The sequence below is a fragment of the Necator americanus genome, chromosome V, assembly GCF_031761385.1.
Source record: "Necator americanus strain Aroian chromosome V, whole genome shotgun sequence".
Classification (NCBI taxonomy): domain Eukaryota; kingdom Metazoa; phylum Nematoda; class Chromadorea; order Rhabditida; family Ancylostomatidae; genus Necator; species Necator americanus.
In genome coordinates, this window is record NC_087375.1 from 12,996,538 (window position 1) to 13,020,553 (window position 24,016).

A 24,016-nucleotide genomic window follows, 5' to 3' on the forward strand; every position below is an offset into this window, starting at 1 on the left:
TTTCTAGCTATTGTACGACAATACGGCTCTGATAAAAATTAATTGTGTATCAAATAAGAGAAAATACATCTGAACAGAGAAAAGGTGAGATTTGTTAATATGTGTGTGAAAGGAAATGTGAAAAGATTGTGAATCATGTGAAATCATAATTTTCCTATGTATTGCTCTCGAGAGAAAACTCCAAGGTGCTTCTGAAATTCATTGTAGACGTACAATAGCGTCGTACCTCTGAAAAAATATCTGTATGACAACAGACACTTGAAAGAGGTCTCTGTTTATACTTGGTACACCACTGTTCGGTTTCCAACCGCAATTATCTTCATTCGAGCTCTATTCCAGAATATTCTCAGAATGTTTTTTTTTATGAGGACAGCGATTTAGCGATTTTAAGAGTGAACTAGAGAGAGACTTTCTTTTTTGCCTGGAATACATCATGCATAGTTCTGTAATTTCCGGAGAAAAAAAAACTTACGGTAAAGGGTTTTAATTTAGTGTTCCGTTACTCCTTTCATTCTTGCTCTATTTTCAATCTCCTCCATTTTTTCTCGTGATTCGTGAACAGAAAAGGAGTGCACTTGGAGTTGACATCGTACTCCCGTTAAATTGGTCGCGGCCAGCACGATAGCGGTGTAAACTACGACCTTTTCCAGATAATTGACAGAAAAACCGAACTGAACAGGAGGAGTTTCGCTGCCATAGTCAGTGGTTAGCGTAACTCAATGTCTTTTATTTCGATGAGAAAAAAAGAAAAAGAGAAGCTTGACGTCAATGATTCGCTTTTTCCAACCGTTCATCTCTCACGCTCATGCAATGGCGTGGGTAACTTGAGCTTTCGCCTTATTTTGTTCCCATTTTAAATCTTTCATCACAATTGTCAGGAAAGGATTTTCTTTTATTTTTAAAGCTACTTCTCAATAGTACTGTTGGCTGCATGGACGAAAGAAGGGGACTCACCAAATCCTGGAAATTTCCTTATTTGACTTCTTTTATAGAAAAATGTAAAAGTTCTTGGGTTTTTCTTCTTTTTTCCTCAACTTTTTTTTTTTGAAAAATGTCTGTTTTTCACTTCGAATATATATATATATATATATATATATTAAAAGAGAAGAGTCACACGGTCACTTCCCAGGGTCAGTGTGGAGGAACACTATGAAATAAGTCCGTTTTTTCAGCTTACTGCGGAAGCGCGTTTGTTTCGCGCTTACCCGCGCTTACTCATTAGATTCTTTTAAAAACGGCACCGAGGTGTAACTGGAACGGCGCCGTATCCTAACTTTTTTCTCCCAGCCAAAGTCTAGTGGTTGAGGTTTTACTTCCCCCACAAATATTTCAGCCTTCTCTATTTTTTTGGGCAATAAAACCTCTTATAGGATATTTTTTGGTGAGAAAGTTTTGGGTAGATCAGTTTAGGTACTTTATGACTTCGGAATCAAAGAGTACGGTGTAGTGCCTAGGAATAACTCGGGACGTCGTAGTGTGGTTCAGTCTTTTATTCGTTTACATCTCTTTATTGCTCAATAATTCCCGTTCTTCAACTACAACTTAGTTGATTGAAGTCGCCCTCCGTATTGTAAATTGCCCATTAACTTTTGCTCCTTTAACGTGTTCCAGGTTTCATTTCTTTTTTCTACTACAATCCCTCTTCGCGGCTTTCTCTGGATCTCAGTGTGTACTTTGACCTTAAATCCTTGCTGCACAATCCTTGCTGCACAATCCAAGAGTCGCCTACGGAGTCACTCACGCTTTGTGCAGATGTTTCTCGGCTGCCAGTGATGCGATTAGCGAAGATAGCCGCCTTCGTAGTGAGTTTTCAATGACAGACGTTCCATTTCCTCGTTGAGTTTACAGTTTTTTAACGTTGAAGTACTTCGGCACGAAATTGGGCCCTTCTCTTTGAACTTTTTCTTATTTTCCGGAAAGAAGATTTTTTTCGCACCCCTAGCAATGACTCTTATGGTGTTGTTCATTTGTGCATTAACTGGAAAAAGTGGTGGTTAAAACCCCCACCCGCTGTGGTAACTGCTTTATCTGTTTTTTTTTTTTTGAATAAGCAAAATGCAACTACAGCCATTCTTCCTCTTTTGTATAGATTTTGTACACAATCCTTTTCGTTCCTTTCCTCCTCTTTGGTCCTCTTTATCCCATTATTTTCTGGTTATTTACCGAGGTCAATTTGGAAATTTCTAGATAGTCCTCTAGAAAAAAACGTAATTGGCGTTTCGTCCGAAATAAATGTCCTCAGTTAACGAAAACGGCTTTGATTTGCTCGCAGAGCTGAGTGCTGCGGCATCTTTATGAAGTAGTGCCTGTCCAGTTCTTCCTGATCTTCACAGGACCACCAGTAACATTTGTTTTCTAAAAAAAAAACAGAGGGATTCACTATCGTTGCACTCTCTTTTTCTCTTCCGCATAGTTTCTCATTTGCGGAATCTCCACTCGAAAGAGGGATCATCAATCAGCATGATACGGCTGTTAATAGCACCTCACGGGATCAACGGACACCTGTATCGTTTGGCGTTGAAATCTCTCTCGTTTTTTACTCATTAGTCGTTTGTCTAGCGGGAGAAAAAACAATATTGCGATCTGACAAAGTCGTTTTACACAGAAAATCTCTCAATTCTACAGCCACAAGCATTTTTCTGTCGAAATTCCGCAACAATTTCACACGGCAATTTTTCAAATTGCTCAAATTCATTCCTTTTGCTGTAGATGAATGCGACTTGCATTTGCAATTCCAATGCACCAGTCACCTCTGTTCACTTTCATTTCTATTCCCTTATCTTTCCTTCTTTGTTTTCGGGAGTTATTTCACGATATCCATAGACGAATAAAACAGATTGCATAATATGCAACTGCAAAGTAACAAAAATGTGACTCCACCCATAAAATTTGTGGAATTCATTCATGTGGCCATATATGTGTTTTTAGTATAGCATTTTCAAGAAATAAATAGGTTTTACATAATTTTGAGAGAGTTTTTCCCCGAAAACACTATATGTTTCCAAAATTCCTCCTTAGGAAATTACGAATTTTTGAAGCATTAGATTTGGAGACTATAAGGCCACGCTGTATTTTTGGTGGATGTGATATTTCTGTTTATTTTACATATTTCTAAATGAATTGTCCCTGAAAATCTCGTAGCATTCGAAACTCTAGATCTTCGGAATATGTGCTGTGATGTACTTCTGTCTTCACTCATTTGCTCATCAGCAACCGTCAGATTTTCATCGATGTCTTCAACGTGCCACATTCTTAGGAATCTGATATTCTTTTAAAGTTATTTTTATAGAGTGTTTATTTTTTCGAGGTGTTTTCGAACACGATGTATCACTTTTGGTAATTGCTGAAGCACACGCACTGAGGATTTTTCCCGCTATCATCTCTCTGCGAACAAAGTCTTTATTCTTTTTTTATCCTTTTTTCACTCACATACCTCATTCTTCCGTCTTTTATTCGACGAATTCACTTTTTTTTTCCTATCAGGTCTTTCTCGGGAAAAAAGGAAGGAATTATGCGTGAAACAAGAGACTTTTCCCAAAACATTTGTTACTATGACTGGTGAGGGAGTTGTCATTTTGAATGACTTTGTTTTAAAGAAAGAAAAGCATCGGTTTCTTCTGAAGAGCGGCTCACATTACAAAGAAACCTAATCTTTTTCTTTTTTCTTCTACTTTTTTCAGCCTTCTGCTTCTTCTCGTCTTACCTCCTTTAGAGCATTTGTTCCGCGTGAAAATTTTATCAGGCTTGAGATAACTTCTCTGTACTTTAGAAAGACTCCCGCTGCCTAGTACCGTACTTACCAACATTGAACTATCCGTATCTTATCTTTCCTTGGATTTTAGAGGCTAAAACACTATTTGATTTCATGCTCTTGAGCGCGCCTCTTCGAGATTCAATTAAAGGCAGTGCATCACGAAATTGAGGATGTTGGGATATCTGTGGGCAAATGTAGAGTTCAGAGCGTAGATTACGAGTATGAGAGTGCCCCGCTCAGTTCTTCCTGGTCGTCCTGAAAAACGGCGTAGGAAATGGCGTTCGTTCCTGCGAAGTACGTGAGGAAGCGCCTTTTCACATACCCCGGTTCCCTCGGTAGCCCATTCATTCGTTTTAGTTGAAAAGGCTTCTGAGGAGGTTTCATTGATTCCTGACCGCTTGCTAGTGGATGCGGCGCGCTTAGTTGCTCTAGGGAGGACCTAGACGCTCCTCATGTGAACGGAGTGTAGCTCATGAGGTGCAGCTCAAGCGATGGGGGATCCTTTTGCCAACCGTCCAAGAGTGAAGAGGTCGGAGCACCGACTCCGACTGTCACGGCTATTGCGGTGCCTGCATAATGGTGCAGCGTTCTAACTTACCTCGTAAGAGCAAACACCGTTTTCCACTCGGGATCTTCCAGGACAACTGGTGGAATTGAGCTGGGCACGCTCATACGCGTCGCATACACCCCGAACTCTATATTTTCTCACAGACACCCCAACATCGCCACTTTCGTGATACGTTGCCTCTAGGAGATTGTCATGGATCCAACCGCTCGGGGTTTTTCGTATCTCACATGACCATGTTCGCGTGATGTCATAAGCGGTTTTCCCCGCGTTCGATTCTACTTTTAAGACAACTTAAGTGCATGCATTCCGTAGCGGTTCGAAAGCGTTTATCGACATTTGTTTTACCTAGATTCTATGTTGCCGGAAAGTTCTCGGGAATTTGTCGTCAGGAGGACTTTTTTCTTTATTTTTGTTCCTTCTCAACGTCTTTCGGTCGAAAAATATGTAAACACTGCAGAATTCGCGAGAACTACTGTAACCCATTAGTTTTATTGCCGTGAAAAACCTGCCAACCTTCACGAAAAATTCGGTCATAACATCTAGAGCAACTTCCGAAAACTTGTCGCCTTTATTATCCGTCATCGCTCGGATTTTCACTATTGATGACATTTTTTCTGTCCTTTGCACGCACTTTGCGCGCAATTTTTTCTCATTTATTTACTCTTAGGTACGTGTGAACGCTAAAACCACTGCAATAAAGGCGGCCGATTCGGCGACATTCTGAGCGTTCTTTGATTTCTTTGATGTAGAAATTGTATCATTCTATAGTAGGCTGATGAAAATGATTTACTGGATAGTGTCGGTATGCTGTTGAAATTACGGCGATTATTAGATTGGTGCGTAATTAATTTCGGAAACGAACCGCATACTTCAAATTGCTGTAACGCAGCTTAAACACAACTTTATTAATCGAAATAAAAACCATCAAAATCTACACATGTTTTCCAACGAACTGGCAACAAATTTAAGCCTGGGGAGTACGGTGGGTGAGGGAAAACTTCTATACCCAAATTGGTTAATTTTTGCCGGGTGATTTGTGCGGTATGTGGCCTTGCGTCGTCTTGCAGCAGAATCGGCCCTCCTCCATTCGGACTGCCGGCCTCAATTTTTGCAACTTTCCATAAAAACGCTCTAAACCACAGTAGCAAGACTCTGCTGTAATTCTCTTGCCTGATTGTATGAAGCTGTAGTGGATTAAACCCCAACAGTACCACCAAGCTGTAACTATGACCTTTTTTGGGTGAAGATCGGGTTTAGGAAAAGTGTTTGGAGGGACACCCTTATCTACCCACAAATATCCACGTTTCCTATTATCGTAAAGAACCCAATTTTTGTTTACAGTTATAATACGACTAGGAAAGGACTCACTTTTAATTTCAACAGATTAGAACACGTGCCGTAATGTGCCAGACGCTGCTCTTCGGTCAGCTCACGAGGCACCCACTTTGACATTTTCTTCACCTTGCCAATTTCCGCCAAATGTCTAGCTAATGTAGTATGATGTACGTCCAGGTCTTCTGTTAACGTCCGTGTTAGTCTTGGGATTTGCTTCCATGGCTCTCTCCAGATCTTCGTCATCAAGCGAAGACCTGCGACCACGACCCGGTTTTTCTCCGAGATCAAAATCGCTAGAAGCGAATTTTTTTAACCAGAGTTCCACTGTCCGTTCGCGAAGACATTCTGAACCAAAAGACCTGCTAAGATTACGAGATGCTTCTGCCGCGAAGTGTCCCGATTTAAATTCGTAAAGCGCGATGACTCGATGGTCGCGTTGGTTCATGATTTTTCAGAGCACACGAAAAGGCCGGCTGAAAAAAATAGAACGACAGCTATATATGTGTTTGAAAGAGCAGAAAAAAAAAGCCTACAAAACGTTTTGCGTTGTTTCCCTTGAGACGAAAAATTTAGGGTAAAAAAAATTGTTTTAATTACACATACCTCGAGACCGAAATTAATTTTGCACCAACCCAATATGTCAATAGATACCATAGAAATCTCTCCCATCAAGATCGCAACATAGTAATTTCCTTGTGATCAAATACCAAATATTTAAATATTCAAATTTAGAAGCGGCACTGCCCCTGTTAGCCGTTTACCAAGAACGATCTCCACTACCGTCTGCGATCAATAGCTATCAAAAACGTATTCGCTGTCCTCAATATGGCTGGAGTATAGCGGCAGTAGCGGTGGATATGTAGTGCACGTAGGTTTTCATTAAGCGCAGATTTTGTCCTGCAAACCTATACCTTTACCCTCTGGAAGAATAACGCTGGTTTTTGTTCCGATGGTGCGATGTTGCACAAGTGTAACGAGCTGAAAAACCTATGCGTCCTATAAAAATTGTCAAATTATGTGCTACTTGCAACACGATATGTATAGTTCGTTTTTCGCTTTTTTCTTGAATTTATGGTCTCATAATTACCAAACATTATATAATCACGTATATATCTGATATTTATGTTTGTGCGGCTGTATAGTAACTGTACTATTAGACTTTTCCAGTTTCTCCTTCTTCTTGCTTCTAAAACGTGGAACTTCTTGTTGAGAAAAAAAAAGCTATTTTTTACTTTGTTTTTATTACACTTTACTTTACTTTACTTTTTACTTATTACTTTTACTTTTATATTTTTTTACGGTTAGGGAAGGGACCTCTTTCACATTTAAACGGTTGGGGAAGGGATATTCTTTACTTTTTAACGGTTGGCGAAATTACCCCTTCACTTTTGGACGGTAGGCGAAAGAACACCCTTCACCTAAGGAGGATCCGGCTTCTCCCTATGGCACCTATGTTCTTGTGCACCGCATAACCTTTTAAAATCCACTGGTTCTCAAAGTTTTTCCTTTTTTCCAAATTCTTCTACATGCTGTCTTTATGTATGAGGTACCATGTTGCTAACTAATCGAAGTTAGTTATAAAGCCAAATAGCGCAGTAATTTTCGAACTGAAATCCCCAGACCAGATTTTTGTTTTGGAGTAGTTTATCGGAGTTTTGTATGTTTTTTTAAACTTTTTTCTCAGTGATTCGAGATTTTCTGAGATAGTCGTTCTCATCCAGCTTACGTAACTAAGCCACCATCCATTTTCCGCCGTTATTCTCTTGGTGTTTATTGTTATCTACGAGCGGCGTAATTCTTTTTCATATATCATGTTCCGCAATTGAGCTGTGATTGTCAACACGTTTTTTTCTCGCGCCATCCACCCACTGCTTTAGATCATCATAGATTTTTCGGCGGGAATCATGCGTGAAATCGGGTCCTTTCACGAACTATGATAGGGGTTGATTTAATAATGGTTAGGGCGCACTTGAAATGCGGAGGTCACAGATGCGCCGCTTTGCTGGAATAAAAAAATGCTAGGTTTCGTTCTGTTTGTGGAGTTTTTTGCAGTTCTGCGTTTTTCGTACATTTGTTTTCAGAAGCTGGAGCAGTTATATTCATCTCTTAGACTACAATTGCTTCCCATTATTCCTCACTTCGACTTCAACCTCTTTTTCCTTTGATAATTCAGAATCCAAAACATTTTTCCTTCATTCTTTTCTTATTAATTTATTTAATTTTTGCTTCTGTTTTTTTAGAACTCTTTTAACTAATCTGATCTAATTAATCTTCTAGAATTCCACTCTTTTCAATCTTTTTTTAAAGAATTCAGAAGAAAAAATTCAGAGCAGCGTCTATCACCTGAATAGCACTGAACTCACGTTAAACAACGGATGTGAGTCATGTATAAGATGATTTTAGCATGAGAGGATTAAATAAATCTTTGCACATCACTTTTTTGACGTTCAGAACCGCATGACTATGCAACTGTTCGGTTTTTTTCTGCTCCGACAATTTTTCCTCATGTTCAACATCACCGGTCAGATACACATGGCATGTACAAATTGCGGGAACGAATTGCGTTCCTCTCTACTTCTCTACTGCCTCTTTGATTATATTCATGTTTTTCCAAACCTTTGGCTTATGCAAATGACCGCAGTTAGTCTGAAACTGAACGCAATCTCAAAAAACCAAAATCAAAGGTCGACGAGTGGTTTTTCGAGATTTTTCGAGAAACTCCTACGACTTGCTTCTAATATAATTGCCGTATCACGTTGTTACCTCACCGTTTATTGAGTTATCCTTTTAATCGCCTTGCTACACTCATACTTGCTCAGTGGAGCCTGCTTCCATCTTCTTTCTTCTTTCGAAAAGTAGTTTCACATCGGTGTTCATTCCTTATTATTGCATTAACCATGTGACATTTTCCTCCTACAATATTTCATTTCTGTCTCCGCCACAATTTTTCTCATGATCTTTTTTCCTATCTCTCAGTCAACCAAGCTGTCACTCCATCCATCTCTTCCATAACTCCGCTTCTTTTCATCGTCATTTTTTCTGGACGTCCGTTCACTCCGATCTCTGTACTCCTTTGACTTCGTGTCTTTCTCTTTCTTTCTCAGTACTTGTTTATTTATGTGCTTTTGTTGATGTTCTTATTTCTTCACCTCATTCATCTTTTTACATTTTTCTACTACTTTTTTTTACTTATGTACTATGTGAACATAAGCACATTTAACAGATTTGTAGAAAAACACAAATTGCTGAAAATTCCAAGGTAACATTTGAAGGGTTGAGAAAAGGCAGCTGTTGTTAAAAGAAATAAAAGAACAAGGAAGCTAACGCATAAAAAATAGTGAATAAAACCACAATTCAGGAAAAGACTGGAAAAATCGCAGAAGTCATAAGTGGTGCGATTTGTTGGAAAGTCATGCATTTTTTAAACCATTACAACACACGAATTGTTCGCGATTGTCTGGGTTAACCACTGAACAGATCCCCGATCACTCTCGTGGATTACCCGTAACCCAGCCCTTCCCATACAAGTTTTTCTTCATTCATTCACCATTTTTAAAACCCATTTCTACGTTTCCTTCGAAATTCACATTTCCTATTCGTTTCTATCCTTCCTTTTCTCTTTACTTCTAATGATTTCATTTGCATTTCAGTCTTTTGGTGACTGCTTTGTTTTTTCGTGTTTATATTTCCCTTATTTTTGCCGTTCAGAATTCGTGGTTTTACCCATCGGTCCTTATCTGTTCGTTCATTTCCTCCTCACTTCAGCTTTCCTCTTTGTCTGCTCATTCGAGCTCTTCGCTTCTTGGTTATCCCATTACTCCTTCCCCAGCCATTTCTCCTTCTTCTCTCTTTCCTCACTCTCCTTGTGTATTGTCTTGCTTGTTTCATTTTTTGAATCGCTACTTCCTGATTTTCTTTTTTGCACAAAACTGTCCCTGACTTTAATGGCTCCCCCCACAGTGAAGGTCCTGCACAGTTAAAGGACAGATGTATGCGGCAGTCATAGTATTCATTGTAGCAACTAGACGCCGTTATTTCATTTTACATCAAGTGCAGCTCCTATTCATACGCAATCAATAACATTCATACGAGTTCTACATCAACATGAGAGTTGCGAGTTCTAGAAAACTTAGCATTTCCACTCCTACAACTCGGCACTAGCGACTTGTGTTGGTTAAAATGATGTAGATCGATTTTTTTTTTGAATTTTCTTCTATGGTTTGCATGATCACGTTCTGAATCTGTAGCCTTTTTTCCATTCACTACGTGAAATTGTGTACTTGTTACACTAACAGTATTTTTAACTTTACACTAACGTTCCGGTCTTATGGAACTTCGGAGATTTTATGCGTACTGCTGAACCGTTAACAGTTACTTTTGATACGTTCTTCACTTCATTAAATTTCAAAGAGAGGAAATGTACGACTCGATTGTAATGTATGATTCAATTCGTTTTCTTCTCATGCATTCATTATGTTTCAAAAGTAATCTTTCACCTTCTTGAGTTCCCCTAACTATCATCGTTACAAAAACACTAAGAATAAGTTAAGGTAAAAACCGTAATTTCATCCGGTTCATGTTTGCATCTATAACTCAACCGCGGTGTAAATAAAATTTTGCATCTATACCTCACCGAGGCGTAGACCAAATTGCAACCGTTAGTCTAACTCCACAACCAACTTGAATTTTAACCGAAAGTTTACGATTAGCACGTTTTGCTTTTATTTTCAGTTCAATTTTTATTTTCTTGCAACGTTTTGACAAATTTTAAAGGTTTGTTGAACCGTGTTTTTCGACGTCTTACTCCTCGCTAGTTGTAAGGAATCAATCTCATTTTCATTTTCTGTTTTCCAACTTTTATCTACTCGGCTCTGTAGTCTCCACTTGAAGTTTTTTCCGCAAAAGAGCGTTAGAATCTTCCTTACATTTTTCTTTTATGCAATAAACATCTTACTCATTTCCGTGCCGCCCACTAAGTAGAAGGGATCTTATTGAAGTGCTTCTTTTTCGGCACCTTGGACATAGGAGGTGCCCGCCCGCCTCCTTAAAATTACCGGAAGTTGGCTGAAAGCAGACGGGAAGACGTTGCCACAGGAACGTTCTGCCGAAGTGGGCGGAGACGTTGTTCTCACCTAATTTTGGAGAACCGAGCACGTTGATTCCGCTTCCCGCTGTAAGTTACTGTGAAAAGTCTTAGTCGGCCGCTTTTTGATTCCATTAACTTGTCATTCGTTCCACTTTCAGTGACTAGTGCGCTGAAATCGATTCCTTTTTTGAAAGTTTTCGGCGCAGACGAAAAGTAACACAGCCATGCGTGTTTCTATGTGTTAATCAGTCGCTGCATGACTGGTGACTGATTGACTAGTGCATGAAAATGTTTAGTTCGCTCAATTCGACGTCGATTTGCTCGGATTTATTGCGATTCGGGGATTTGTTGGATCAGCAGCTTTTCAGAACTTTGCATCCCTGCAAAAAAAGGAACTGTTCGTTGGTTACTGCGAACGTTTTTTTCATTCTGTTTCGCTCCATCGCTAAAAGCGTCACACTCTTGCAAATGTTCGGACTGTAAGGTTTTTGCACGGTGCTTCGCTTTCCTAATTGCATTTGCTGTTGTGGTGATGATTTCCTTCTATGAGTTCATAATGGGGACATCTTTTTGTTCGGCTTCTTGCGGCTGGACAACATTTTCTGGGCGTGCACGTTGGCCAGTAGCGGTGATGTCTGTGGTCGGTCATATTTCACCTCTTTTCACTATCCTCTCACTGGAAAATTGCATTATTTGCAAATTTTATTGAATGGTTTAGCCTAGAATTGAAATATTTCTATAGATGTACGCAAATCGCTTTGAACTCACACTAACCCGGCCACTTTTCAAAGTCGGCTACAAGCGGTAACCGCCTGTGAAATTTTGAATCCAAGCGTCACGTGTTCATGCAAAAAAAAAATAGACAGGACTGCATTTTCCATTTTCTCTACGATTTTTATATTCTCGCTCTCCCATTCTTTGCTCGGTGTTCTGCTCCGCATTTCACCTCGTTCATTTCACGTATTTTCCGACCTTTTCCTCTCCAGTGCACTAATGTTCTACTGTTGACATATTTTATTCGCCGTTTTCGCAGCGTTCTTACGTCTTTGCCTTTCTCACGCACTAAATCCACCCTATTCATGTTTTTTTGCAGATGCTGCGCAGTTTGCTGCTTGTTGTCTGCGTCTCCTACACGTTAGCCGTAATTTGCTATGATTGTTATGACACTGGTCCAAATCATACGGCTTGTACAAAAGAACGGAACTGTACTGGATTAGCGTGCATGATCTGTAAGTTTGATCTGTTTGTCGATATCAGTTGTTATCGACCCAATGATCTTTGCAACGAAGCCTCCCTCCCTCTTGTTCTACTGGACTGAAGCCTGTGGATATGCGATCTAAAGAAACAATCAAAAAAAAAAAAAGAAAGAAAGAAAGAAACACTTAGCTTATTTTAATTTTCATTTAGCTTATTATTTGAACAAGTTGCTCTCATTTCTGCGTGGCTGAGATTATGCCATCGAGAGTACTGTAAGCCTACCGTAACTGTAATATTTGTGAATGTTGTCCAGATGACACGTCTTTTCAAAATTAGCACTTTTTGTCATGTAGACCTTCGCGCCATAAAACTACAGCTACCGTATAAGAATCATCACAGAGGAATCGTTTCCATAACGATCTACCAAAACCCAAAATAAATGCCTACAGAAGCCCTGGAAATTAGGAAAGTCAATCATTCATTTCTATAATAATTACAACACTTAGTGGGATTTTTACCTTCAAGTTAGCGCGGAATCGTAAATTACTGGTTTTTCTTAAGCTTGAATTATGTACGATTTAGTACCAATGTACTATTTTTGGATTTTTTAAAGGTTTTCTTCCTAGATTTTTGATAAATTGAGAATAGTAGGTCACTTTTCAACCTAAGAACTTCTTTTAAAAAACCATCCTTCAGTTTTTTATTTTTTTTATCGAGAGAGACACTAGAACTACTATCGCGTACAGGTTGTCTCTATTGTTCACATTAGTTTCTCTCGCGGAGAATATTTTTTTATGGATTAATAAATGATTTTCCGGGAGTTTTTTTTAATCAACATCAAAGTTTTCCTTCTTTACCTCTGTCAAGAACAGCAGCTAAGGGCTCTGGTGACTGTTAGAGTTGGCCTGTTACTACATCTTCACATATATGCGGCTTGACTGCTCCTAAAGGGCAATTTCCCCTCAAATGCGCTTTAAAGGGCTGACGTTATTGCTAAGACGTCACATCGTATTGAAAAATCCAGGTTTTTTGAGTTGTTGTGAGACACATACGGCTCAAACTTCAAAGGGCACACTCGCCCACAATCGATTTATTGATCGGGCATTGATTTTTCTGTTCAGTTGACGCCGGAAACAATGCCACATCGACAGCGTTTTGCTTACTAGCGATGAGAGGTGAGTAAGTTTTTTTTTTTCGTTTTGTTCTATGGTGCATTTGGTGAACCGTGGAGCATGACCGCACTTATTTATCATATTTTCATTTTTTTCATACATTTATAGGTGATGAGAACATCCATCAAAAGACAGGTTGTTGGTTGGAGCCGGACGGTCGTGGCAGGCACTGCATGTGCCATGACGATTTCTGCAATCGGCTCATTCCCCAATCTGAGCAATCTCAAAGTGAGCAGCTTCCGATCTTCTCCTCTTGTGCCTTGGTTTTCACTAAGAACGTCAGTTTATGGATTTATTTTCTAAGATCCCATGTTCCCACTCCTACCAGATGCCCAATTTCTCAAGCACAATCCACTTCTAGACTATCAAGATCATCTTGAGGAATCTAGTGAGGTTGGTTCTTGATGTACCTTTAGGATGTTAATTCAGTTGGAGCGATCTTCGATGGGAATTGGTTCATTTCAGCACAACGGTGCCGCCCCAGCTCCGGAAAATATCCTGTTTCCGGCGGCGGCCGTAACAGATCCAAAGACAGCAGGAGGATCGGATGATGACGGTGATTTTTCTTGTTTTATGTCGGCCGGAACTACTTTCTTCCATTTTTTCCTCTCCTTTCTTCTTGATGTCTTATCTTGATGGATTAGAAATTATGGTGGCATAGAGTTTTGAATTCTTATCTGTATTTCAAGGCGTAATTTTAATTAACGGATCTTGTTAGTTTTTTCCAAACTTAATTTTTGAGTTTTTATTTGTTTCAAAAGGATTTTCTTGATTTCAATCACTGATTTAAAGGCATCACCCCACGAATCTGAGGTGGTGCAGATTTCAGGTGGAGTATTCGTATACAGGATGGGAGACTACGAAGAGGGGGTGATTCCGTCCATTTCTTCGTAATTGCCGTAAAATACGCCCCGGAAGATACGGCTTGATTCGTATTGGCGCACCATTTTGTACAAGAGGTTTGACTGGAGCGCGCCAGTCTTGTGCGGCGCCGCATCTTCCAGGCCGTTTTTTACGGCAATTAGCAAAAAATGGACGGAATCACCTCCCTCTCCGTAGTCTCCCATCCCGTATACGAATACTCCACCTGAAATCTGCACCACCTCAGATTCGGGGGTGATGCCTTTAAATACACTGGATGGGCCAAAAATTGCCTTTTTAAAAATACCTGACTAGCTTTAAAAATACGTAGCATAGCTGCTTATTATTGGTCAGTGCTTCAAATCGATAGAAAAGCTTTGACGAAACTAAATATGAAATTTTGCTGCACTTTTCCACATTTGTTTCGTTTTGTTTTTTGTCTACGACGAAACATCAGTACAAATGAATCATCGAGGTTTTTTTTCAGATTTGGTACCAGTAGACTTTGCTGAGTATGATCGAGAACTGTCAGAGAATGATTCCAAGTCAGGGGTGAGTGCGTTGATTTCGGCTGTTTGGTGATTGCTGTGATGGAGGACACAACAACTGCTGAGCAGAAATCATCTTGATTTCTAAAATCAGTTTGTTTGAATCGTGATGAACAGCACGGCTGATATGTCTGCGGGTAAATCAAGCAGCCATTGTCAGCTGACGCAGTTAGTCCAGGGAGAAGAATAATAGGAATATTTAGACCATATATTAGGTTCATATATTGAATTTCTGTGAATTATTGCCCTCTTTTTGATCCTGATCGTAGAACGGTCAATCACGTCGGCTCCGACTGAAGCCAATTCACCTGACATGAGTAATCACAGGCATTAGCACCGTTGTGCTTGCTGGTGAACTTCCAGTGTAGTGACAGCAAAAATCCCTTCGCACTAACAGTTGGATTGGGACCTCGATATAGGCTCGAAGAGCAAAGAGATACAGTTCCATCCGTCTATTTACTATTATGTGTCTCTGTACCTCATCCTCATTGTCACGCTCATGTACTTGTGCATCAGACCTCGAAAATCGAGAATTCTGCCCGTTGCTACATTCAGAGTTCACGGCGATATGTAATATTTGAGTTGTTGGTGACAAAATAAGCCGAACTCAAATTGTAAGTTATGTGATGCGGGATATTGAAGCATACTTGTAGATTATTACTTGCTAGTATTAGGTTAACCAACTTCCCAATGTTAGTTTCTCCAAAAGTTTTGGATATCTGAGACGAGTGACTTTGCACACCTCACAGAATATTTTCACAGAACAACACAACACATTCCAGGTGTCAAGCACAATACAGAAACCTATGTAGATCCAAGCGAGCAGTAAATTATTCTACACAGCAAAGCACAATCACGATATATAGAACATATATTCATGCATAAACACAATGCACATATGCATAAATTCAATACATATGTGTATACGATATTAATCATTAATATTAACTAATTCACCATAATCATTCTCATTATCGTATTGAATTCTCTTTTCGTCGACCATTTTAGCATGCTTCATTTCACGTGAAGGGACTTGCACCGGAACTTTTGCCTGAAATTGTGAAGAATTGAGCTCGCTCATAATTACTATCATATATTTTGTCTTACTAACTGTTTCTGTGCATCCAATGTTCCAGCATTTTACATGCGTTGAAAAATTTGAAAACAAACATCTTTCTTCAATGAATTCTTTTTTTTAAAGTAATTCATTATATCACTGAACAGACGATGTCGGTTCCCTGACATGCTGAATTTTGATTCCTCAGCAGCCTATTCATTGGTTTTACTTGGATAGGCTGGTGGGAGAACCTCATTGATCTCCGATCGCTAGCTCGTGGTTCTGACGCTTGTGCAAGGGCTCTAGCGTACCTCACAGGAACTAAGGTCGTTTCCTAAGACGGTTAGGTGGAATTGAGCGGGGATCACGCCCATACTCGTAATCCACCATCCTAACTCTTTATTTGCTTGCAGAAACCTCAACATCGTCAGTTTCGTAATATGCTACCTTTAAATAAATATGTCAGGAACAATAAAACTATTTGAACGGAGAAAGATTAAGGACCTCTGCCAAACGTTGCATATGAAAAATGGCTGGAGTCATTTGGAGAAAAACTGGGAGCAATGGATGTGGTGCGCACGCGTCTGTCACGCTGTACAATCCATTTCATTAATCTATCCCTGGATGACATTCGTAGCATGCCGGTGTTCGTAGCTCTAAGCCAGTCATGCTTAGGCGAAAAATTCCCTCTTAGGCGAGGAAAGCAAACGCCGCCATAGCAGGTAAATTCGGCCCTTGTTGTTTTATAATCGTAACACTATTAGCAGACGGAACCCATTGACTGTGGGACAAAGGCAGAAGTGCTAAAAAGATACGGAACAGAAAATAAAGAAAATTAACAGTGCTTTTCCTCATTAAATAAAATAGATAATATTGAATGTGATGAAGTAATAAACGATAAATATAATAAATAATAAAAACTGAACTTTTGAAATAAACCTTTTCGACCAAATCCATTTGATTGAAAAGACTTTATTGATTTCTCTTCTCTGGATATTTTTCTCATACTTTCATTTCTTTTCATTTTTTTTCATTTAATTTAGCCTCAGCCATAAGTGGCTATTGATCGACTGGACTGAATCAGCTTTTCATGTAAATCATACCAAAGTCATTGGATTTTCAGAAGACCGCTGCATCAGCTCATCCGCCGGCGCTGGTACTGATGTCGATGACCTTGGCTACGTCATGGGCCCGTCTATTCGCTTACATCTAACCTCTCCCTATTTAAATCCTGCCACATTTTTTCTCCTCATGTTGCACTAGATGTGGATACGTACAGATGAACTAGTCATTCAAGCTAACCAGACTTGCTCGTCCTAGATTCATACAAAGAGCTTAGCGGCATAATCGGATTTGAACTAACACACGTAACTGTGATACTCATAGCTCTCATAGTAATTTCTTATAAATAAGGTTGAAACGGATTCTTTTTTTTCGGAGTGTTTCGTTCCTTTTTATTTCTTCCTGCACAGCACTCGGGTACGATCGATCGGTGAGGTAAATTCGCACTGTCGCTGTTGAGTAGTCGTTGAGTTTTCCATTCCGATCAGTATATACATAGTTTCACTTCTTTTCCGATTATCTTTTGAATTTTATGTTGTCTTTCTTTTATGCTGTTTTTGATAAATTTATTTATGTTGAAGGCGATATACGAGTTGGTAGAAACGGTACTTTATGTCACGGAGATTGATCTAAGCATCCAACGAACCCAAACCTAATCGAGTTCATTCATTTTAACTCATTTATGATTTCGGTTGGGTCATATTCATTTGGTATGTTCGAGAACCAATCTCTTGAAGGAACCAAAGCAAGACGGTAATAAATCGAAACGATGGCCTTATTCTCATCGGCTTAACGTGGCCGTGGTTAGGGCAGGGCATCAACAAAAAAATCGCCAAATCACTCCCAGCAGATATGTTTGCACTTTTTCAGTAAAACATACAAATAGTGCAAACAACACAAAATGGTGGCTAATCTTTTTTTATTGCAATTTGAACAGCTAAAATGCGTACACACATATGGTACACATATTATAGACATGATGGAAAGTTAGAACTAAGTCTCTCCCGTTATTCAATCCATCCTAGAAGCCACAGCGCTCTTTTACCGGAATTCGTAATCGATGAAGTTCTACAACCCGTACTCATCTATTCAATGACTTGCGGAGGCCATCCGATGGTCAGGTCAGTGTATTTATCTTCCCAGATAAGTCTGGTACCGATCTACTGACTCTGGATGGATGAAACTTGCGTGTTTGGCACTAGAGTGGTTTCGATCCATCGACCGTGCGGCCAAAGTGGGCCTCTTCCCGACTACTCTACACCCGTCCTTTATGGAAAATTAGTAATATAATAATTAATTGAAATGCAAGAGCCAGCTTGTCGCAAGGAGCAGCTGAACTCGTACGGACTCTTGCGTTGTAGGACCCAAAGCAAACACCTCGTTGAAAACAGAAAAGCTTTAACAAGAGAGGTAGCTGCAGCCGAGGTTTCCTCATATCAGAATGATATAGCAAGTTCAAAATCATTCTGGCTTTGTCGATCCACCTTATGAACTGCAATTCCCTTCAAACGCAGCGTAGCACGATGTCCGAGGATGTCGGATCTGTCCACGAAAAGATAGAATTAGAGGAGTAGATGATGGGAATGAGCGCGATCACGCTCATTTCCCCCTAGTTCCCCTGAAAAATGAGAAATAGTCTACCTTCAAGGGAAAGATCCGAATTCTCGGAGCTTTCTGTCGAGAAGAGGGTCACAATTGCTTGAAGTTTAAGAAACAGCTCATTAAATCTGTGAAATATTGTCTCGCAGCGCTTTACAACTACGTACATGCACTGGGACTGAGATTAGTGCAGCAATGGGGGTAAAACGAGCCTTTAACATGACATCGCTGGAAATGAAACGTGTACTTTATATAGACGGGGTATATCGCCACATCCAGACTTTCTCGCCTTTTGACGGGTACGGAGCCAAGGTTTTTTTTTTCGTATAAGCCTTTGTGACTAATAATTATGGTACGAAGTAGTCAGCTTCTTTACCAGTTTCAGTGCATGAAGTAAACACTGGACAATATGTCGTTCTTTAAGGATGCGAACAGTTTGCATGATTTTCGTAAGAAGAAAAGTATTTGGGACAATAAATCACTCATGAGTATGATCTTTCAGGCTCCCTCGGAAGCGATAACGCCGAGACGTTAACTGTTACTCAACATCCGTAACAGTTTCTGCTATAGCTTGAACAATTCAATAGAATCCACCTCTACTAGTCTCGGCAAACATGGCTGTATTCAATAAAAGCTCAATCATTTCAATAAAAACCACGTATCCAACATGCGAAAACTCAAGGACAATGGCCGCCACTAGACTGCTGGAAGTTGAAGTGGAAAATAATGGTACAGCCCAAAGAGGGCGAATAGTTCACTGCGAATGAAAAAGAGTGCTAGAGGTAGTGAACATGTATTGATTCCTCGACGAGATCACGAGATCACAAGACTCTAGGCTTCACTAAACATCGATATTCACAAGGTTGAACCGTTGTGCCGAATGTTTTCTTCATTGTCGGTGGATTTTTTGGATCAATGGGTGAAATCTGGAATGATGGGATTGGAAAGAATCAGAATATACATTGAGATTTTTCTGAAAGCATTACAAAAACTGCTCTACGAATGGTTATTACCTCAAATCGATTGAATAAATTTGAAATAAATAAGAACAGCTCCATCTTTGCTAGACCTTCACCCAAACATTGTCTCTTTCCGATGGAAAACGGGATCAGCTCGTCCACCTAAATCAGATGCTAAAGTAAGTACACCGTCAAGCATAGGGTTGCCTGTTTTTCATTCCAGAAATTTGTTCAGTGATCATCCTGTCAGTGAGTCATTTGAATTTCTTTCAAACCATGCTCTGTTTTTGTCCCTATTCTGTTCTTTATCTAGCTCTAACCAGTTTTGAAGTCCTGTTTGCCGTGACTATTCTCGGTCACTTTGCAACTACGGGACCGTAATTACCTTCCATGATCAAACAAAAATACAATAGATTTCAGCACCTTTTTCAATTTACCGGAGCTATCGATGAACCTCGACGGATTAAAGGTGAGCGGGTCCGGGAAAATCTGCAAAAATCTCATTGAAATCTCAGTGAACTGATGGTTTTCCAGACAACTCCAAAAAGGATGGCCAACCTCTTCGTCATAGAGAACGCTGCTGATTTGAGGAACGACCGTCGTTTTGGCTGGAAGGTCCCATTTATCAACACGAACATCTCTTGTTGTCTCATGTGGTAAGTTCATTGGCAATAAATTAGCCATACGTTGGACTTCCTGGAAAAAGTGGTAGAGTAAAGATACAAATTAAGGGAGGGGGAGAGGGAGTGGGAGTGGAAGCAGCCCATTAGAGTAACACGGATTTTCTCTTCTTTCTTTCTGAAAATCTTAGGATCTACAATCTCAAACAAAGACTGAAATCAAAACGATCGTCTTCATCCAAATGAAGTTGAATAAACTCTGTCGAGATCTACAGCATACTGACTACACTGACATTAATAACCGCACTGATGTAGGGTAGGCGATTTTTGTCGGACATCGTTATCGGACGAGTTGATCCAATCTCTCGGTCCAATTCCTCTTGCATTTTAACCTGAAATTATGTACGGCACAGTGGAGATCTCCATTAATTGGTGATGCGTAACAACACCTACGGTACCTGCACATCTAAATGGTTTAGAATGTAGACAACACTCCACGACAGTGTGTTTGAGGTGGTCTCCATTCCAGCGAACCATAGATCCAAACAAACATTTTGCAACTGGATGTGACTAAACGAATATTTTCGATGACCACGGTCATTATATACATGTGTCTTTTTATTATATATGTGCTATATTTATTTATATTCGAGTATTTTTTCAGCACACCTGAAAGACTCCTTATCGCCGAGTTCTTCTCTTCGCTTCTTCTCCTTCAGGTATGCTTCCACGTAGTCGCTGTACTCCTCTGAGTCGTAGTTCACATGTTTACTATGAGCTTCTATTTGTCTATCAAAGAATGAATAAAACGCATCGCGATAGCGGATCAGACTGAAAAATTGTCTATAGTCAGAAAAATGACAACATTTGGAACTGTCTGCAAACCTACTTTTTGAACATAGTTCGAAAGTATGGTAGATATTTTATCCACGGATAGCTGAACAACATACTTGCCGCTGGTCCGGCGAATTCGCGCATTTGACGAGAAATCAAACCTTTCAAATAGCGGAATTCGTCGACATGATCCTAAATAAACATGGTCAAGATTCCAGAAGCTCGTATCGGCATCGCAGGTTTTTTCCTTGCAAACTATTTTCTTCCTTTTTTTCATCGGACCATATATGTAGTATTAAATCACTATGCATAAGTAATAACTGTAAAAATATGGGAAATAACTACAACAAAAGTGGGAAACGCTTTTTGTAAACTGAAACGAACTATTTTTGTCAGCGCTTTTGAACGAAAAAAGTCAACGAAATGTTAAGAACTAGGTAGAAGAGAACTGAGACTAGTTTTGAAAAAATAGTATTTAAAAGTAGAATATTTTTTAAATTTCGCAACATTACTGCAGCTGAATGGTTTGGTGGTAGATTTGTAGTTTTGAAATGCTATAGGTCGTAACAAACGTCTTCCCAATTATTTGGAAAAAAACTGTGTTTAAATTTAATTGTGAGCTCAATTATTTTGGAAATAACTCTGAAGAATCCAGAATAAGAAAGAAAAAAGGAGTTACTGTACTACTGTTGTAGTACCGTAACTCAACTAGCGAAAAGTCTGGCATTAGGTCCACGCACCTCATCGAATCGATACCCAAAGAGTAGCTGATTGATTACCGATCCAACAGCTACATCAAAGACATCCTAAATGAAATGACTATGGATCTTAAGGGCACAGTTCAAATATTAGTACTTCTCAACATTCTAAAAGATCAAAATTTCCATACTTGCGGATTAATTTCAGCTCCTTGCTGAGCGTTTATACTTTCCGTCATAGCTTCGATTTCGATAAGAACCTAGAATGTAGTCTTTTGTTTTTAGCTGTAATCGATTATCAGTGTTAGACATAACGCTATTCCTGAAGATAAACGTCTATTATAGGACTATTGAGTACGGAGTTGAGTAGTTGTAACATTAACAGTAACACTACCGTAACAATGGCCATATAAAAAGCGGTAGTTTGAAGGAAAGTTCGAAAGGATTTGTCGCACTTTTTGATTGAGCTAACATCAGACACATAGAAAAAAAAGAAGTCGATAAACCTATAATCACCCTCTGTTCCATGCCATCCTTGCCGAGCCCGAAATCCCGGAGAATATGCAGTGCAAATCTCCTATGATCACGCCACATTTCGTCTACCGTATCCACGATTCCATAAACACCACCTGAAAAATTACAATCATCCAATAAAGAAGAGACCTCGATTATTTATACACACAGTTCTGAACAGATTTTAGATGAACGTAGAATTCGTGAGGTTCCTTTATTTTTGAAAAACTTACATTCAAGTCAAAAACCTTGACCTGCTATTTGCGCCCCAAATGGGGTCCAATTCTCAAGTCAAATCTCAATTCATTTCTCCCTGTGAAATTCTCTGCGAAATTTTAGCTAATTTTAGTTAGCGGTCCAACCGCAGGTGGTTGCACTCGCGATGGAACCCTTAATAGCACCAATAGTGCTGCGAAACGGATCGAAGCCTACATCAATCCATAGCAAGCGAATCCGCATTAGTATGAAGAAACTCCACTCAAGCTAAATCCGACTGGAGTATATCCAATAAGAATATGAATTTTTTGAGAACATCCGAAAACTTTGTGTCAACATGACGCTCGGCACGTATGTGTATGTGTGGACCAAGCAAATCTGTACCTCTATAAATTTCAGTAGCTTCTTTTAGATTAAATTTTCCAGCAAAAGCATCACCATCCTTGACAAATGTCTCCTTCAGTGTCCGATAATCGCTGATGAGTACAAACGGAAAACTTCCTGAATTATGGTCTCATTAGGGGCGTTAACATCGATCGAAGAAATTGAATGTTCCTGTGCACATCTGCAACTGTAGTGCACATTTAACTAACAAAATTTTTTTTTATTTCATCCTTGAGACGTTCACATTTCTGTTGAAATCTTTTTTTCACAAAATAGGACAAAAAATAAGTTAACACAAATACGCAAATACAGTCAGAAACAATTTTAAAAGCAACGGACCTAACCAAATGGTGTAAACTGGTCCGTATTGCTTCCGCCACATTTCGAAGGCACCGTAACCGGGTTCGTTTTGCAAGATGGTAAGAAGATTCCCAATCAATGGCAGTGGAGTTGGACCTAAAACAAAAAATTGAGAAAGTACTCAGTATGCAAGAAGATCGATTTCCCTAATTTTCAAAGAAAAAAAGGTATTTTATGGAAATTTAAATTTTTTCCCTTAAAATAGAGGGAAAAATTTCTAAAACATAGGAAAAATTCAATTTTCCTCATTGTTTATGGTTGCTTTGAAATGCATTTAATTGTAATATGCAAAAAAAAAATAAAGTAATATGTGAAACTTTGTGTGAAAGACTCCTTTCTGGAATCATTTATCGTGTTTTTCTATGCAAAAAATCTCACCTGGTGGGAAACTCCTCCGTTTCCAGTAAAACTGATAGAAGAAGTAAAGCAGAACCAATGTGATGACGAGTGGTATCATTTTTTCTGTGACAAGCAGTAATCATAATTCGAACACAACATCCCGTTTTTAAGAAAAAAAGACGGGCCGGAGAACGTAATTTCTCTTGTTTTAATAAGTAATAATTTGCAGGGATTCAATACACGATTTTGGAATGCAAAAAACAAACTCAAAAAGATGTCACGCTTAAGAAAACGAGCAAAACCTGGCAAGATACTTCAGACAACAAGACAACAAGAATATTATACCATACAAATAGAAAAGAAATTCAGGAGAAATTAGGTTTTCCAGAGTGTGTTTTCTTATCGTTATGTTCTGTAGAAGTTTTCCGAAGGTTTTTACGTGCATCATATCAGTCACTTTTGATGATGCGTGCACAAAGTTCTAATCTCCAATCAGGAACCGCAGTGTGGTTTATTCCATATACTGCTAAAGAAAGATTCAAAGCCTGTTCCAATTTTTCCTGAACTTTCACAGAACTACAAACTTTTCTTAAAACTCAAACTGTTAAACAGTAAGCACCAAAATGAAAACAGACTTTTTAATGGAGAACTGGGAGGACTTGTCAAGGCAACGTTAAAAACGGTATGTGAATACATAAATATGTGAAATACATTCAAACGAGGAGCAGAAGTAACCATAAGTGTACATCAAGAATAGTAAAAAAAAACTACGCTGAGGACAAATCAGAAATCAAAACTGCTCATACATAATTGTGTTGATGATACTTTGCACTGAACGCTGGATCGTAACGAAC

General features: G+C 39.3%; 3 protein-coding genes across 3 annotated transcripts; 1 reads left to right on the top strand and 2 right to left on the bottom strand.

The window, feature by feature from the left end:
• Positions 1 to 5,805: 5,805 nt before the first annotated feature.
• On the bottom strand, positions 5,806 to 6,102 carry RB195_013718 (uncharacterized protein; the record flags this gene model as incomplete). Its single annotated transcript, XM_064203672.1, has 1 exon — positions 5,806 to 6,102. The coding sequence occupies one exon, from the start codon at positions 6,100 to 6,102 to the stop codon at positions 5,806 to 5,808; it is 297 nt and encodes a 98-aa protein (XP_064059553.1).
• Positions 6,103 to 11,836: 5,734 nt separating this feature from the next.
• Positions 11,837 to 16,791, top strand: RB195_013719 (uncharacterized protein; the record flags this gene model as incomplete). The annotated part of the gene is made up of 7 exons (XM_064203673.1): positions 11,837 to 11,972; positions 13,062 to 13,115; positions 13,221 to 13,340; positions 13,417 to 13,505; positions 13,578 to 13,668; positions 14,461 to 14,525; positions 16,702 to 16,791. The coding sequence occupies 7 exons, from the start codon at positions 11,837 to 11,839 to the stop codon at positions 16,789 to 16,791; spliced, it is 645 nt and encodes a 214-aa protein (XP_064059554.1).
• A 2,269-nt stretch (positions 16,792 to 19,060) lies between these two features.
• Positions 19,061 to 23,280, bottom strand: RB195_013720 (uncharacterized protein; the record flags this gene model as incomplete). The annotated part of the gene is made up of 14 exons (XM_064203674.1): positions 19,061 to 19,165; positions 19,253 to 19,360; positions 19,622 to 19,687; positions 19,757 to 19,894; positions 20,112 to 20,210; positions 20,277 to 20,388; positions 20,488 to 20,649; positions 20,708 to 20,844; positions 21,393 to 21,458; positions 21,542 to 21,610; positions 21,867 to 21,979; positions 22,464 to 22,580; positions 22,803 to 22,919; positions 23,202 to 23,280. The coding sequence occupies 14 exons, from the start codon at positions 23,278 to 23,280 to the stop codon at positions 19,061 to 19,063; spliced, it is 1,488 nt and encodes a 495-aa protein (XP_064059555.1).
• Between the last annotated feature and the right edge of the window lie 736 nt (positions 23,281 to 24,016).